This window comes from Pongo pygmaeus, chromosome 2 (genome assembly GCF_028885625.2).
Source record: "Pongo pygmaeus isolate AG05252 chromosome 2, NHGRI_mPonPyg2-v2.0_pri, whole genome shotgun sequence".
NCBI lineage: Eukaryota > Metazoa > Chordata > Mammalia > Primates > Hominidae > Pongo > Pongo pygmaeus.
The window spans coordinates 57,314,211-57,333,145 of NC_085930.1; the positions used below are offsets into that span (position 1 = coordinate 57,314,211).

Sequence of the window (18,935 nt, forward strand, 5' to 3'; positions counted from 1 at the left end):
TATAATCCTTATGATCTTTGCCATCTTGTTACTCAACCCAAAGGATATTAGAAGACGAGAAAGTTACTTCTCTATAGACACATGTATTGCCACAAAGGCTAAGCTGTTGACAGCAAGGGAGGATACAGAAAAGCTATGAAAGCAAAAGCTGATGAAGGAACTAACTCCAATAGTGTGGTTCTATTTAGTGAAGCTATCAGGAGTGCTATATGGCTGGGTGTGTTCTGAGGTCATCGCTTACATTTTGCACTACACCAGAGCAAACAAGCACAATGTGATGTGTTTGGCATTGTGGGCAAGAGAGAGATCTAGAAACTGGGACCAAATGTAATTAAGAAAACCAAAGCTTCCAGTTTGGGAAGATCAGAGAATGTTCCACATTAGATTTTACTGAATGGGTAGAATTTATCCAGGCAAGAGTAGTGTTGGGAGCAAGGAGAAAGATCATTCCAAATGGATCAAACAGCAAGAGCGAGGGGTAAGGGAGAAAGGAGAATATAGGGTAAGTTTGGGGCATGGAGAGTCAGTATGCCTGGTTCAAGTTCAGGGTTTGTGAATTAAGGTTTGGGAAATAAAACTGGAATGATTGGCTGAGTCACATCATGGCAGATGCTGAACACCATTCAAAGGAATTTAGACTTTATTGAGTAGCACACAAAAAATGCTGAGGGTTTTTTTTTTTTTCAGCATGATGATTATAGAGTTACGTTTATCTTCACCTTGATGCGTCATTGTCCTTTTATTCTTTCATTCTCTAGCCCCAAAACAGTCTATTGTTAGTCCATCCACAAGCTCTGGATCTCCTCCTTTGTAGCGGCCTTCAGTGTATCAACTCAGCACCTCTTCTCCTTCTGATATTGTCAAACATCTCCTTTTCCTCTGCCATCTAATGCTTATTTGTTACCTCATGCTCCCAATGAGAACTGCTCTTGAACTTCTACTCCTGAATCTTCTTTCTTTAAAACTCCCCATTCTTCAGCAATAGTTTTTGTTGCTTCACTTCTGATATCTATGATCAAAATTCAAAACACAAGAGTGTGTCTCTGAAGTGACTGTACTGCTAATGCCAATTTCATATTCACTTACCCATTCATTCTCCACATTTTTTTCTGAGTACCTACTAGGTGCTAAGTGCTGCTCTAGGGTGGAAATGCGGCAGGGAAACAAAACAGGCCGGTTTTCATATCTGGAAATGCCCACTGCTCTCCACATTAATCCATGCCCTTCCCCTCATCCCCACAGAGCCACCTGCACTAATATTGCCCCTCTCCTCTCCCCTTCCCCTAGTCAAACATTATTCTTTAACATTCAGGGCATACATTGCCCTGAATTTACTTTGTATTTGCCATGTTGCTTAGCATAAAGCTGTACTCTTAACAATGAGTTGAACACTCTCTGTTCCTAGTGCTTGCCTTTCACCCTGGGATCCAACACCATATTTCCAACTGTCTGTGACATAACTGCATTTGGATGACCTCTTGCATTCTACTCGACAGAACTGAAACTAAACTCATCATATACCACATCCTTGATCTACTCTTTTCTCAGATTCCATCCACAGCTTTGTCTGTAGACATCGTGGCCCTCCTTCACTCTCTATCCTCTTGCTCAAGTGACTTCCACTGGAGGACTCTCATGATAGCACATTCCTCAGCCTGCTGCATATTCTGTATAATAGGCAAGCTCTGTCCCTGGGAGCTTCTAGAAGAAGAGCATGGCTCCCAAACCACATAGCACTTTCTAGGACCTAGAGCCTCCAGTGAGCAGGCCCCTTCCCTCTGCCCCTGCTCCTCCCCTGGGTCCCAGGCAGTCTGCAAACCTCTCCTCCAATGTGTGTTTTCCAGTACGTATGTGATCAGCTTCAGTAACAGATAATGATCTCACAATTGCCTTCATCTACCAAACTATACTATATCACTGTGTCTCCAAAATTATTTATCTGTCCTGAGAGGTACATTTCTGACCTCAGGAAAGTATTCCTGGAACACATCTTCATCATTAGAATGATTACTGGAATCCCATCCGTCAGCATTTTGTGAGACTGTATCTCTTTCTGGTTTGCTATTGTTTCTCATGGGTTAGTTTTTAATCTCAACCACTGAATCACAAGATCCATGAAGACAGGCTTATGACTGCTACTGTGTGTTACCTGCAGCACACTGAGGTAGAAGTAGCTTTTCACAGAAAGAGCACAAACAGTAATTTGAATGATATGTTTTATGTATATATCTCTGGTTTGTGTATATTTATGAATTTGTGTGTGTGTTCCTCAGTGTGTTTCCCATATACTCTGTAAGAAGTATTCATCTATGTGGTTTGAGGGGCAAGAACTTGGATATTTTCCCTGGCCGTTAGCCCAGTGACATAAACTAGTAAGTCGGGTCCTCCACAAGCTCATGACTGTCACTGGCGCAATACAGGGTTTACCTGAGCTGTAGCCTGGAGTTATTTTTGCCCCCACTTCCTATTCTCTTTCAATATGAAAGACTAATTTTGCTTTTAAACATGAAGGGAGTGGCCAGCTGCAGTGGCTTACACCTATAATCCCAACACTTTGGGAAGCTGAGGCAGGTGGATCATGAGGTCAGGAGTTTGAGACCAGCCTGGCCAACATGGTGAAACCCTGCCGCTACTGAAAATACAAAAACTTAGTCAGGTGTGGTGGCACACGCCTGTAATCCCAGCTACTCAGGAGGCTGAGGCAGTAGAATTGCTTGAACCACAGAGGCAGAGGTTGCAGTGAGCTGAGATCACACCACTGCACTCCAGCCTGGGAAACAGAGCAAGTCTCTGTCTTGGAAAAATAAAAGATAAAAACAATTAAAAGTTAAAAAAAAAACATGAAGGGGGAATAGGTATGTGCACATATGTGTTTGTATCTGTGTTTATGCATATGTACATACATATGTACGTGCATGTATGCATGCATATATGTATATATGAAGAAAATATACCAGAATGTAAATAATGGGTATTTCTGGGTGGTGTCTTTTTTAGTTTTTGTATTATGTCTTACAATATGACATAATAAATTTAACAAAAACCTAATAGATATTATTTTTTAAAGACCAGAAAGGAACAAGATTATCAGATAGTTGCTGGGGTCCACCCTCTGCATGAACCAAGGGTGAGGGACGAGCAGGTGCCTAGCAGAGAACAGGGTGATCCGCTTCTCAGGACCTTGGGATTCAAGAAGGCAGTCAGAGAGTGAACTCAGGCTGACTTGCAGGACTGGCAGAGATTGTGAGCTGAAGAACTGGCAACTTTGTTTGGTTGTGAAGGTCAGGAGCCTTGGACTGTGAAAAGAAAGAGAAAGAAAATTCAGGGGGTAGGGGGCTGGGAGCAGGAAGGGGATAAGAAGTTCTTGAAGGTTTTCCCCAAAACTCAGCAGTTTAGAGACCTGTGGAAAAGGTGAGGAAAAGCTTGAAATATAGCTTCAAATTCATGAGGCATTTTCATGAAGAGATATGCAGTGGGAGAGAGAAGCAGACATGTTTCCAGTTTGGTGTTTACTTTCTGTGATTCCAGAGGGAGGGGTTCCCAGAGTGATTCAGCATGAGGACACGGGGACCCAGGTCAGGAGGGCACAGAGAGCACCCACTAGGGAAAGCGTTTGCCACTGTGTGAGCAGCAAGCTTTCAAACAGAAGATGGGTCAAGACAGCTCCCCCGACCCCATTACCCTCTCTTCCCTCCTCTCCCACAGTCTAAGGACAGAGGGAAGGTTTTCTGGTAAAGAAACTATTTCTAACCTTTCTAAATTGGAAACAAACAAACAAAAAATGACATGAAACAAGTATTTTCCAGGCTGTCTCTCCCACACTGCCTAGGTTCAGAGTTCTCTCAGAGGGTTCCCTGAGCAGAGGGAAAAATGGCAAGTGGAAAAACAGAGATTGAATGTTGCTGGCTGTGGCTGATGTCTTTGCACTGGGGTGGGCATGGCCAGCCTGTCACTCAGGAGGCAGCATAACAGGTGGGCATACCTCCGCACCACCTATGAGGCCTTCCTGCTCATCGCTGACTGCTCAGCCAGCCTGTCTTTATCAGTAACCTCCTTATAGAATTTGGGAAGAAGAGCCCTGGGGTCAACATGAGCAGCAAACACAAACATCTAGATTCAAAAGGAGACCCTTCAGGCAGAGTAGGATGCATGATAAAACAAATAAGAAGGTTGCAAAAATCAGTCCTTGAAAAGAGCTGACCTGAAAGTGTGTTTCATGGTATTAATTTATGTCTTCTCTCTATGCAGTATTTAATATTTTTGTTACTGTGTATCTCAGTTTTTAATTCTGATGGCTGCATCAAGTGATATTTCCCGTCTGGGCTCTGGTTTGAAACCTGAGGTGGAGAAAGCCTTTTTAAAACCAGTTAATATAGTATTCACAGAGTTTCTCTGTAGGTAATGAAGGAACACAGAATACATAAAGTCCCTGCCAAGGACAGAATCCCCCACCCCATCTAATGGAAGAGATACAGGCCTTTCCCTAAGAAGTCACTGCTATAATTGGGCAGGCAGAGAAAAACATAAAGGCTGCCTGCAAGCAAGCCATCCAGAGGTTAAGCAACTGACAGTAACCACTGCCTTTCTTACCGAACTCCTAATATGAGCCTGGCATTTTACATGTACTCTCTCCTATCATTCCCACAACAATTCTTCAAGGTAAGTATCATTATCCTCATTTTGCAGATGAGGAAAACATTACTCCAAGAGGTTGAATAATTTACCCAGGGTCACACAACCAGAAAGTGGCAGAGATGAGATTTGAACCCAGGTGTTTCTGATATCCATTATGCACACTGCCTTCCACTGGCCAAGTCCACTAAAGAAAACAATTGGATGATTCAGGCAAAAACACACAAAGCAACATTTTGGCCCAAATAATATAAATTCTATCAGTTCCCTCTCCTCATCAGCTGAATAAAACACACTTGAATTTAAAAACCAAGAAAATTCTGTGTTCCATGTATTGTCTGTTAATCACTCACTGTCTTCTGTGCCAAGCAGAGCATGGCATGAGTCAGGAATTTAGAGGAGGCTGTTTATTCTATCTTAGCCATACGAATAGCAATTCAAGCACATCCCTGCCTCCATGGTTTTCTAATCCATCAGACAAAAAACATTGGAAACATACAGTCGACTGAAGATGCATTTGAAAATCTATTGCAAAATAACTGCCTCAAATTCTTAGTGGAACGAGAAAAGGTGTAATATAATAAACATGTTCTCCTTTTGTGGCTATTTTTCTATCACTGGATGTCCAATGAATGCAAAATGTCTCACTATAGCTCAGCTCTTATTCCAAGAGTCTAACATTAGAATGGGGCCTACAGTATATTCAATAAACAGCATTTATATGAAAGAGTCTGTACATGAATAGGGGGAGATAGGGGAAATTTTAGCATACCCTCCCCTCATAAAAAAGAATGCTGAGAAGGTTTGGTTAATAAAAGCCACTGTCCTATAAAGTGGGTCTCACTGATTCTTGCCCCTCATGGAAAATGCCAAAGACAAGTGCTTCTGGACAATGTGCGCTGGAAAATGTGAAAATGTACTTGATATCCTGCAAAACTCAGCTTTTCCAATGTTGGAGTGATTGGCATAAAGAAAAGACCTCTATGCTAAACATTCCAAGGCAAGTGACCCTTAGAATTACCAGGCAAATATTTCAAAAAGTTGATCTCAGGCTCTACACTGGCCTACGGAATCAGAAAGCCAAAGTATAGAGTTATTGGATATGAAATGTATGTGAATTCTAAGCTGAGAGCTGTTTTCTCAAACAAGAGAAATTATTAGCATTTCCAAAAAAAAATTTAATGTTCTCTTTTTCACACTTCCACTTAAACTTTTTCCACTAGTCCTTGCCCTAGGCCAGATTTTTGAAAAATCATCTCAGTAATGTCATGAATGACTATCATTTTTAAAGTTAAGAGCTGTGCATTGATGTTTAGTTTAACCACTCTTTTAAGGTACCAAGTGGGCTATATAAAATAATGGCTTCCTGAATAACTGTGTATGTATTTTCTCAGGGCTTAAGGGAGCAAGTGTTCAGTATCACCTATATGAGTTTATCACCTATTTCCTATTTCTCACACATCAGACCATCATGAGAAAGATTTGTGGACATACAGAGATCATCATAGCTTAAGGTTTAAAAGGGGATAAGAAATTTTCTTTAACCCCCAATGGATATGTATAATGAAGTGACCCAAACCACTTCAGGTTAGGTCCTCAGGGACAGGATAGATTCTTATGTGAGGAATGCTTTCCAAGATTTTTAGAATCCACAAACATACAAATGTACAAATATTATTTAGAAGATGGATTCTCCTTTAGAAAGGCAACATGAACAGTGGTTAAGAATCGCTTTGAAGTCCCACAAACCTTGGTTCAGATCTCACCCCCTCCACTTGCCAGCTGTATGATCCTGGGCAGGACTTCTCCAGGCCTCAGTCTGCAAAATGAGGGCAATGGTATTACCCACTCCATGAGGTTGTGGTGCAGACCATCTGAAATGATGCATGTGAAACACTCAGCACCTTGTCAGACATGTGGTAAGCACTCAATAAATCTTAGCTATTAATAAGAACAATAAAAATATTTTTAAACTGCTATCCTCTTCAGAATTTTAACAACCATATAAAGAGCAGAATGCCAAACTTAGCATTTATAAGACTATTAAATCCTGCCACTAAAATAAATTCTGTAGGCCTTGTAGCACATCTATAAAAAAAAAAAAAAAACCTGGTAATGACAGTGAATTATGGTGTGGGGGTGGTGGCGGGGGGGGGGGGGGTCTAGCTAATCAGGACAGCTGATGCCACTTCCATGCTAACGACATTACACACAGAAAAAATGTGATTTAAAATTCTTTTTTTTTGTTTCTTTCTTTCTTGTTTTTTGTTTTTGTTTTTAATTATACTTTAGTTCTAGAGTACATGAGACGGAGTCTCACTCTGTCACCCAGGCTGGAGTGCAGTGGTGCAATCTTGGCTCACTGCAACCTCTGCCTCCCAGGTTCAAGTGATTCTCCTGCCTCAGCCTCCTGAGCAGCTGGGATTACAGGCGCCTGCCACCACGCCCAGCTAATTTTTTGTATTTTTAGTAGAGACGGGGTTTCACTCTGTTGTCCAGGTTAGTCTTGAACACCTGATCTCGTGATCCGCCCGCCTCAGCCTCCCAAAGTTCTAGGATTACAGGCGTAAGCCACCATGCCCGGCCATGATTTGAAATTCTTAAGCCACTTTTGCCCTGGTAAAGTTGGGCTCAGTGGGTGCACCAGTCCTTTTGCTGTGAGTTACTTCACAAATGCATGTGTATAGCTCCTGGCTTTCTTCAGAATCTCATCTCCTCTCTGAATCCTAAGTATACCTTATATTCCTGGAAGCTCAGGGTAACTGCCACTTCAGCTTGATGCTGAAGTATTTTCTCTCACTAAATGAACAGTTTTTGCCCAGCTGGAGTTCTTACTAAGAGAGTTTCAGACTGTTTTTCTCATTTCCATGCAGCAAGTGTGATAGAACCTTTCACATCATGGAGCTGAGCCACAGTCAATGTGAGGCTGTGAGATTATACTCTGGAATTGATCCTGAACTTTTCTTTTGGCCAAGAGCCATTGCTCTTTAGAATAGATCACTCTTCCAAGAGCACTACAAGTTGACCTTCCTTGAGAGGTCATTTTTCTTAAGGAAACAGTGATTTCATTGCTTCAGATGGCCCAGTAGAGATGGTGTAAGCCATGCTGCATATGGAAGCTGGGTCTCCAGCTTGGCTCCCCACTCGTTCACTCTCTCACTTGGGAATTCACTCCCTCAGCCAGCCTTGCAGTCTACCCAAACCAGCTGATGCCTTGGAAAAATTATAGATTGCCACCTGTCATGGTCCCTGGAAACACTTAAATCATGAATTTTAAGTCCATTACTGTCAATGATGTACTATACAAATGGGTAAACTTTTCTCAGTTTCTTTCTCCCAATTAAATGTTATATAGCAAGATTTGCTGGTAGGGCACAGGGACCCTAAAAGAGCTTAAATAAGAAAACAAATAAAGGATATGAAATAAACACTAATGATCACTGTCACTAGGACCTCACATTTAATGCATCCCCATTTCTATTATTCCTGACTACTCCTGCTTATGGGTCTGGAACGTTGGGAAGCCACTGCAGGACTGGTCTACAGGCGTCTAATGGGATGAAAGCGTATGGATTTGAGTTCCAACAAAGTTAGTAAAAGTGGTTCATCAGTGATCCTCCTCTGGATTGTGGACTTGGTGGGCTTCTTCTGAACTGTCAGACCAAGGAAAGTCTTACACACACTGTTTCCTCTATATCCTCTTCTATAAAATGATTGTGTATTTGTCAGGTTGCACTCTGCATTGGGTTACTAGAAATACAGTAGGTTGCACTGATGATTTAACTCTGTTTTCTATAAGGGCTACGGGATCTCATGCAGATTTTTGCAAAGTTATATGCAAATCACAGAGCCCGGCCCTTTTCTTAACAGGATGGCAACCTTGTTCCTCGGTGGCACCTGGGACCTGGAGATCCTTTCTCCACTTACGTTTAGCGCGCATCCTGGGACTTGTCCCTGCAGCTCACCGGGTTAGCCGTGGCACCGTTGGGACCTCCCACCAGGACTCCAATCACTCACCTCTCTTGAGACTTCTCTGGCAGGGCTGGTGTGGGGTGCAGCCTTTGCTCAGAGGGCAACATGTTCCAAGCAAAATCTCCCCGCCTGGGCCATGGGCTCACCCTCGGGGCTCCCTTCTTCTCTACTGGGTGCAATTCGAGGTTGCTGAGCTTCTCTCCAAAGTCTAAAATGGTGGGGCAGTAGGGACCTGTGAGAGGCCCCATGGCCCAATGTACTTCCCCCAGATCCCACTCGAAACAGCAGTTACACCCAGGCCCCTGCTGCCCTAGAGGTCTGCAACATGAGTGAAAAGGTTAATTAGAGGGACACACTTGTCTCTGAAGTTTTTCTCCAGGCTGAACATTTCTATTATCAGTGGCCCCTAATCTGGAAAAACCCATCATTCTAATCTAGCTTGTATCCCCACATCATGAGAAAGATGGAAGAAGAAGAAGGGATGATGTGTGGTAGAGAAGATGAGGGTTAACTTTAGCCTTTCCCAAACACTGGCAACAACCACTTCGTCAACAATTTTTCTATTTGCTTCAGCCTACTCAGATTTTTTCAGGTTTTTCTAGCTGCTCCATAACCTCACTCCCTCCTGAGGTCTCTGGTTCAAAGACCACCCTACCAGCCCCTATTTGCTTCAGGTTATCCTGTTGAGGGTGGGTGGGAAGAGTGAGAAGATATAAATGAAAAACTGGCCACATGTTGGTAATTGTTGAAACTAGATGATGGTACATGGACATTCATTACACCATTCTCCCCACTTCTGTATATGTTTGCAATTTTTCATAATAAAAAAGTTTTAAAAGTCCTCCAGTTTCCAACACACTCAAGAGAGAGCCCCAACCCCAAACACAGTTTCACGGAAACCCCACACCAAGGCAAGAGGCAGAGATGATGATTCCATTTCATATATACACTCATTTTCTAACTTTTTTTTAAAGGCCCACTGCTTTATTTTCAATAGATTAAACCTGATTTCTGAGAGGTCCTGAAGTTGGGCTTATTTCCCTGGCTGGGTTATGGGGGAGGGCAGGGTAAAGGGATCCTTAAAAAAGTTTACACTTCTATGTATCTCACAATCTTATTGTGAGGATGTGACTTGTTCAGTGTTCTGAACTTTTTGAAGGAATCGTGCTCTCAATGCAAAGTGTCATTCTCTGGAATTGCACCTGGCTCAGGAAAGGACTGTCTTTGTACTTGAATTTAAATCCAATGGAGAACTTTAACACGGGCATTTGCATGACTGAGAATTGCTGCTGTCTTTTTTCCGTATGTCACTTTCTTGAATGTGTTCTAATAAAATGATTCTAAAGCAGGCTGTTGATATACAGTGATTTATAAATACTTTCTGTTGAGTGCTGAGGCCCTTAATTCTCTGCCAAGAACCCTTCCCATCCCACTTTCCAGAAAGATCTGTCAAGCTGGGGACAGATGCAATGAGCGTGTGTCCGGCATGATGGCGGCACCACTGCAATTGCAGCACTAATGAGAATCATATCAACCACAGCAATTTTGTCTTCTGGTTGCCTAGCAACAGAATTTGTTTTTCAGAATAAAGATAATCATAGGTAGAACAGGAGTGTGGTGGGGGGAAGGCAGAGGAGGGGGCAGGGCAGGAACAGGAGTATAATTGACTCCACCAGGGAGGGAGTGAGGGAGCAGGGTAGAAGGGAGAAAAAAGCAGCCAAAAAGAGAGACAGGCAAAGTTCAAACTTTCTTTTTTCAGTGGTAGTCCTCAGCACGTTCAAGTGATAACCAATGGTTCAATTTTATTTATAAAATCAAACCTTTTGATATGAAGCTATAGCAATTTACAAATCTCAAAATCTCATTAGGCAAACTGGAAGCAAAAGGGAAATATATGTATCTCTGAAGGTAGATATTTTGAGAAACACTTTTTAATCCTAATCTTTATGCCCCTCTAGCCAAGACTAGCTAGGGCAGGGGTCCCCAACCCCTGGGCTGCAGACTAATGTCTGATGATGTGAGATGGAACAGTTTCATCCCAAAACCATCCCCTACCCACCCCTTCGCCCCTCCCATTCATAGAAAAATTGCCTTCCATGAAACCAGTCCCTGGTGCCAGAAAGATTGGGGACCACTGAGCTAAGGCACTCCCATGAGCTAATAACAAACTTGGGCCAACTCTTTGGGAAATGAGGCATTGTTAGGAACCTCATCGCTTAAAGTCTTCATAAAAGGGAGGGGAGGCAGAACCAGTCAAGGAGGCTTCCGTTCACTGGGCACTTTTCTGACACCAGGTACCAGGAAGACACTTGATGTCCTCCTTTAATTTTCACAGCCATCCTGAGAGGCAGGTAGTATTTTGTTTTCCAAATGAAGAGAAGTAGATAACTTAAACTCACAGCCAGAACATAGCAGATCCGTGATTCAAATTCAGATCTCTCATCCCCAAATCCATGCTTTTCCAGGTCACTGGGCTGATGGCCCAGGTGCCCAGCCTGGGGTCTTCCTTGCACACCTCCCACAGGTGTTCACATCAAGGAACTATGCAGTTCTGTATGCCCTCGGGGTGCAGACCAGTGTCCTGCTCTTCCTTGTGTGATTGGAGATCCCTGATGGCCAGCGTCTTTGCAGCACACATCCATGTACCTGTGCCTTGGTTGTGTAGAGCACAGGCTGATGAGGCGGAAATCACCAGTTGGTTTTCATAGGGATTTGTTTACTTAGCAAATATTTTTCGAGTGCCTCCAAGTGCTGGGCATTATGAAGTGGGTGAGTAAACAGTCCCTGTTCTCACAGAGCTTACCAGTAGAGGAGACAGATATTAGTCAAGTAACACATGAGTGGATATATAAATACAACTGAAAGGGACCTTGGAGATCATTGAGATCAACTGATGAAACTGAGACCCAGAAATGCTAGTTGCCCAAGCAATTTGCCCAAGACCATGTAGCAAGTTAGGGCCAGAATAAAGACTAGAACTCAGAACTCCTGATTTTCATTCTTAAACTATTTTCCCTACCCTAATATGTCACACTCTGTTCTTGCATATCCATAATAGACTGCCCCCAAGCCCCAGCCAGCCATATAATCATGTTGATCCATCAGGACACTATTGCCATTTTTAGAAAAAACCAGAGAGTATTTTGAAATGATAATTAAAGAGTATAGTGAACTAAATCCCTCAGGGTGGCACTTACCAAAGCTTGTTTTCAGAGTTATCTCGGAGCCCAGAGCAGAAACAGAGAGAGGCAAGGCTCCCATGCTGTAGCGACACTGACTAATAAGAGTGCTTACAGGTGTTTCAGTGTTTTGGTCTGACCCCAATACTTTCTCATCTCCCAGATTCAGCAGTTGCTCATTCACTCGTTAATTCAACAAATATATACTGAGTGCCTACTAGGTGCCAGGCACAGTTCTTGGAGCTAGGGACACAGCAGTGAACAAAACAGGCTGCCCTCATGGAGCACACATTCTAGCTGGGAGAAACAGACAATAAGCAAAATAAATAACACAGCATATTAGAAGAATCAAAGAAAAATAAGAAAGGAAGGTAGGGAGTGCCAAAAGTAGAGATGCATTTTTAAATAGGGTAGTCAGAAAAAAGACCTTCCTGAGAAAATGATGTATTCAGTACATCATTTTCTTTATTTAGTGACAAATAAATGTATGTATATACATACATATGTACATATGCACAGGCATATATACATATAATTTATATAATACAGGTACATATGTAAGACCTTCCTGAGAAAACGATGTACTGAGTCATCATTATATATATACATATGTACATATACACATACATATATATACTATACATATACAAATATACAAATGAATTGGTGATAAATATATCTCTTTAAGTGTGACAGTGCATTTGACATGATTTAACATGTCGCTGTGGGCCTAGCTCTGAATAGCCAGCATATTGTGTAATTTGAAAAGTCCCACAAGCTGCTTCCTACTCCTTACAGAAAAAGAAAAAGAAAAAAAAAGCTTCTCATGGCATGTACCAATGCCCAATTCCTAGCATTCCCTTTTTGTGGGGCACTAAAGCAGTAGTTCTCAAACTTGAGTGTACATCAGAATTGCCTGGAAGGCTTGTTAAAGCACAGACTGCAGGGCTGCACCCCCAGAGTTTGTGGTTCAATAAGATTTGGATGGATATAAAACTTTGCATTTCTAACAAATTCCCAGGTAATGCTGATGGCCCAGGTACCACACTTTGAGAACCACTAAATTAAGCTGTTATAGCTAGGAGGTTCCTGTTAAAATGAAGCTATTACCTGAGAAATGAGGCATTCATTCATTAGGATGCATGGACATTATCAAAGTAGTTATCCTTAAACAGCAGAATCGTTTAAAAACTGGACTATTTTTTTAAACAGGGGTAAGTTTCAGAAGCCACAGCCAAAGACCCCAAGCATGGAGGAATTAAACAAGGGATGTGTCCTGAAAGAAGGTGCCAACAGTATTTCATTATTTGTCTATCAATGCTTTACATTTTCGTAACATAATACTTTTATAAGCCCTTTTGACCACTACTTTCTTTTGACCAGTTAACCTACTAGGTGGGCAGCCTAGTAGGTGGCCTAGTAGGTGGGCAGCACAAATGAATTATTACATTTTATAAATAAGAAAATTGAGACAAAAAGAGGTTATATGGCCTCCCTTGAGCTATCAAGTCTGAGAATCCCAGATCTCCTACTCCTATTCCATTTTTCTTTCTCCATTAACATTTTTCATAACACTAGCTATAGCTTTCTCCTGAGACATCTATTCTGGGATCATTAAAATCCAGGACATACAGCTGATCTTGGTCTTTTGCCCTGTTCAGAATCCCACTTGCTGCAAGTAGATTATTCATATAAGTGATTAACTATGGCACGTCCTAGGCCCTGCATCAATTTCTTCTGCCATAAACACATTTTTATTCTTCTCCTACTGGGTATTTTATGGAGAAAATGCTAACTCATTTTGTTATTAGCCTAAGCTAGAACTTACCATTATGAAAGCAAGCCTGCTGGGGGAAAACACACATAATCCTTTCCAAAGGCAAATAGAAAAGACATTTTGATTACATGTACCATTGCTTTCATTCCATTAGTAGATATAATTGAAAGTGTTCTGTTTCACTAAAGTACCCAGCAAAATGAGAGTAGATTTTGTTATATCTGATGACTGGTGAATCACATTCTTGAGTATTTAAATATACCTACCCCTCCACAAAAAATGGAAATGAAGCATAAAATCCTTTTTTCCAGTTCTTGTCCTTCTAGTCATTTTCTCCATGTCTGCACTGTCTCCTCTTGGTGAGACAGTGAGGTCTCCCATTGACTCTCATGGTAGGGACCCTGTGGGTCACAAGGAGCTATCTTCCTTCTGCTTCTATACTGTCTTTGACTACCCAGCAGCCCAAGGCTTTAGAAGTTTAATTTCTAAATCTGCTCTCATCTGTCACCCAATACATTGATATTCTGACATCTTCTTCCTTCTGTACTGCCATTGGGACCATTCATTTATTCAGTAAACATTTACTATGTATCAGACACTCTAAGAGCCACTAAACAGGCTACAAAAATGAGTTTGAAATAATCCTATCCTCAAAGAACATGGCATATTATAGAACCACTCCCTAAATCACATGGAATCATAAACATCCAGATGTCTTCTCTGTGTGGGTTACAGTCCTACACAAGCTGCTCCGCATTTTCATTCTCTGTACTCTATGCTCAAAGAAAGCTAGTTGATGAGTTTTTTCAGCTTCAACTTAAAATAGGCACCATTAGGAAAGAAAATATACCTGGGGAAAGGAAGAGAAGAGTGGGATGAGGAAGGAGAACTAGTCTGCGATTCTGAGTACACACAGAGATAGGTATGTATCGGCAGCCCAAAAGCATGGTAAACAGAGAGCAGTGTAGGATCTAATATCTGCTGTAGACATTCCATGTGTGGACCATGGAAACTGATATATGTGGGTCATAAAGCATGGATGACTAGAAGTTTCATATTGATGAAAGATCCAGTGTGAATGTGGTTTTGCTGAGCTTTAGACTCCAAAGTGTGCTGTGAAAACGACTATCCTTTAAAAAAATTCATGTTCACTGCAACACAAGGACTGAACATAGGAGAAAACAGGTTGAGTTGTGGGAGAGAGTGGAATGCAGAGGATTCAATGAGCTGGATCAGTATTAGAGAACCCATAAGAAAGATTCAGATCCTAATCCAACAATGTGTATGTATGTGCATGTAAGTACACAAATACATATGCACAGGAAATGTGTCAAAGGCCAGTTTTTATAAGGATGAGTCTCTTAAATATATTTCAAACTTATAATCCAGAAAGGAAGACAAGTTTAGAAGACCAAAAGTGCCGTCAGAGTTAAAGATAAGATTGTTAGGTGACCACACATCTTCCTCCCATTTATGTGGAGCCACCTGAAGGTGTAGCACCTTTCACACTCTCAGCAGCTTAGAGGGGCTCAGGCTCTGACCACTCTTTTTTAGATTGGGCTTTGAGGATAGAATCACAAGCCAGGGGTTCAGGGCAGATATGCAGCTCGTTCTCAGATCTGTCCTTTGAAACCTGTTTTTACTGGTTCTGCAAACCTGTCCTGGCCCTGAAGAGAGTTTTCTCAGCACAGGTGCTTATATCCAGGCTTACTAATGACCATCAAAGGTGCCAGTGGCATGATAATACAGCCAGGCCTACCATGGGTGGATGTGGACATGGATAATGGTAGCTGTAATTAGAATTTAGAGAGTTCAGAAATAGCAGTGATGGGAGAGGGGGTTTCTATGTGTCTGCTCTTCAGTTTCTGGGATGGTGGAATAAGGAATGTTATTCTATCTGTAAGGATGTCCAGTGATTCTGTTACCTATTAATGGTGACCTTCTAATCAGCTTTATACCTAACATAATGTGGAGGTTTTAGATTTGGCTGTGTTGAGTTCTGCTGGGTGGTTGTTATGGCATGCATCTGAGTAAAGGGAAGTACCAGGATGGGGGCGGGGATAAAAAATAATTGATGTAGAAAGAGAGTTTAGATTTTATTGGTATGGCACTCTCACTCTGAGAGTGACCTGTAAGGATAGCACTCTGAGTGTTGCTCTGGTGTCTCACAGATTCACGAGGACTTGCCTGGGATCTTGGCCTTGAGAAAAGCAAGTGGTTGATAAAATTGATTGACACAATTGAGCTTCTCCAAGGCCAGCTGGAAGTTAGCAATGAAAATAGGAGGCTTTGTACTTCTCAGACTTTCCTGTGTTCTCATTTGCCATTGAGGATGCTGACCTACTGCTTTATGTTTTGGTATTTCTGGGACTATTCAACCAACAAACTTGTAGGAGAGCCACAGATATAACCCTCAAAGCCAGGCCAACACAAATGATCTAAGGACTCTCTGTCTACCCTGCAAAGCCACATAGGCAGGCTTGGAGATGGAATAGGTCATTAAAGAGGCGGGGGGGTGGGAAGGGGACAGGGTCCTTGCAGTGCTTGATTGATTGGTTGGTGTTGTAGAATAAAAGTGATGACATTTCAGCTTAATGGCACAGCAAAATGTTGCTTGTAGGGCTACACACATGCACAGCCTTCCATGAGAGGCCATCAAGCCATCAACCCAGCATTTCTGGCTTCTGTGGAGTGAATGATTCAGAAATTAAAGTGAGAAAATAATGAGCCCAGTGAGTGTGATGGTCATTCAAAGATGATTGCTTAGATCATCACCACATGCCAGTTTCCCAGCATGCCTCAGACCTCAAATTTGGCTATAATAGTAAAAAATCTGGATAACTTGTTTTTTCTCGATTAAAAGTCTTATAAAAATACATATGGAGCCAGGTGGGTGGCACATGCCTATAATCCTAGCACTTTGGGAGGCTGAGGTGGGCAGATCACTTGAGCCCAGGAGTTCAAGACCAGCATGGCCAATATAGCGAGACCCTATCTCTGCCAAAAAAGATACAAAAATTACCCAGCATGGTGGCATGCACCTGTAGTCCCAGCTACTTGGAAGGCTGAGGTGGGAGGATCACTTGAGCCCAGGAGGCAGAGGTTGTGATGAGCCAAGATCACACCACTGCACTCCAGCCTGGGCAATGGAGCAAGACTGTGTCTCAAAAATAATAATAATAATAATAATAATGCATATGGGAGCAGGGGTAGGAGGAGTAAGGATGTGGAGGGTTAGATAGAGTAGTACCACTAGTCACATCTTTGGTAAATGTTTGACATGAGAAGGGCTATAAAGGGTTGTGTCCAAAATAGTATAATGATTGGGGTTCTGGAGAGTCCCTCCACCATCAGAGACTATAGAAATGGCTAATACCTCCCCCAGAGGCCAATGAAGGAGTTATGTCTCCGAAACAAGAGAATGTGTATTGCTAATAATTAGTGACTCTCAAGAAGTACTGGATATCCATCATATTCATTCATTTATTCATCCAACAACTATTTATTAGATACCTACTATGTGTCAGGCACTATTCTAGACAGGAAAAAGAAAACGACAACAACAACAACCACAAACAAGAATTCCTGCCCTCATGGAGTTTATATTCTGGTGGAAATACAGACAAGTAAGATATTAAAAATGCTAGTTGATGATACATGTTATGGTGAAAAATAAAGCTGCAAAGGAAGTAGGAAGTGCAGAAGATGAGGAGGGAGTGCAGGGAGAAACTAAGATCCAATGACTGACACAATCAGGGCTACAGAGCACTAGGAAATTCGTCCAGATGATCTCAAGGCAGATAGTAGTAATGAGTCTGTGAGTGTCAGAGGGAATGGAGAGGTAAGGGTTTTGCAAGAAACATACAGAAGATTTTATAAATCTCTCTTTATTACTCCCCACAAAAAGCATGAATATTGGCTGGGCACGGTGGATCACTCCTGTAATCCCAGCACTTTGGGAGGCCAAGGCAGGAGGATCATGAGGTCAGGAAATCGAGACTATCCTGGCTAACATGGTGAAACCCGTCTCTACTAAAAATACAAAAAATTAGCCAGATGTGGTGGCACATACCTGTAGTCCCAGCTACTCAGGAGGCTGAGGCAGGAGAATCACTTGAACCCAGGAGGCAGAGGTTGCAGTGAGCTGAGATTGTGCCACTCCAGCCTGGGCGACAGAGCAAGACTCCGTTTAAAAAAAAAAAAAAAAAGAAGAAGAAGCATTGGGGAGGAGCAGTTTTGTCTAGGAGCAAGTAGGAACTCTCAGATAAGATAGCCTCTACCCCAGTCTTCATGCCTCCACTGGAGCGAAGAGGGTGCCCAGAAATGTACCCCAGAAGTCAAGTGGGAACCTCAGACTATTCCCCCATCCTTTACCAGCAGTCAAGAGAAGCCTTTCTGATATGACATCAGCCTAGGTTTGAAGAACCTAGATTCCATTCAAAGTGATGATGACCTCACCTATGATGTGGTTAAACATCCTTCAAGTTCACATGGCGAGATTCTTGAAAACAAATCAAGGTTTGGTCCAAGTTCTATATGAATCTGGGAGCCAAGAACTCATACTATTCATACACTGTTTATAAATCAAGGGAAGCTTAAAGGGGCATTGCAGATTCTGAATAGTGTGACAGGTATTTGTTTTGTCCCTAAGAGGTTTAAAAATATTAATTCCCTTTGGTTACTTCCTCCTGATTCCCAGCAGACTGTATGGTCCCTCCACTCTAGTTTGATAAAGTTTCAGCAGCAGCAGGAAGCATGGTTTCCAGCAATGCCTGCATGGAGACCCACCATGGTAACTAGTACAAGGACAGAGAAAGTCCCAGTTTGCTTTATCACAAATAGGACAGGACCCCAGGGGACCCAGTGAAGAGGTGCAGGAATTCCTGCTACAGTCTTGGGATAGTAATTCATATAGAGTATACCAATTGCTTGGTTCCCTGTGCCCAAGTAATAGGTATGTTCAACCTAGATCTGAGTCCCTGACAGCAGGAATATGACTCAGTCAGAGTTGTGGGTAAATGTAGCTTCTCCATGTCCTCTCCCCAAACCCCACTTAGGACTCATCAAATTTATGCAGCAGACTCAAGAGTTAAGGAGGATCTGGCTGTCTTCTCCCAACTGCCTCAGTGTGCCCTCAAGAGACAAGCTTTTAAAGTTGAAGCCAAATGGGAGGGGAGCTCAGAGTACCAGCACACACACCCACCCTCCCATTCATTGTCTAATAGTTACCATCTAATGCTAAGGTTAGCTCTAGAGAGATACATTGCAAGACTGAGTTCAGGAGGTTGTTTGCCATTGCTATGTTGAAAAATTAGTCTAAGATGGCATTGGTTAGCCTTTCCAGACAATGGCTGAATGGGGCAGGTTCATTCCAA

The 18,935-nt window shown here is 42.2% G+C and overlaps 1 protein-coding gene across 25 annotated transcripts in view; it reads left to right on the plus strand.

The window, feature by feature from the left end:
* The window catches only part of KALRN (kalirin RhoGEF kinase), a 700,623-nt gene that overhangs the window by 480,910 nt on the left and 200,778 nt on the right, over window positions 1–18,935 (plus strand). For 8 of the 25 annotated variants that reach the window (XM_054480946.2, XM_054480949.2, XM_054480951.2 and 5 more), the window contains exon 34: window positions 8,503–12,576. The exons of the other annotated variants lie outside the window; for them this stretch is intronic. In XM_054480946.2, the coding sequence (XP_054336921.1) occupies window positions 8,503–8,565 (63 nt within the window). In that variant the 3' untranslated portion in view covers window positions 8,566–12,576. Of the gene's footprint in view, window positions 1–8,502; window positions 12,577–18,935 lie in introns of those variants that run through there. 25 annotated transcript variants of the gene reach the window in all.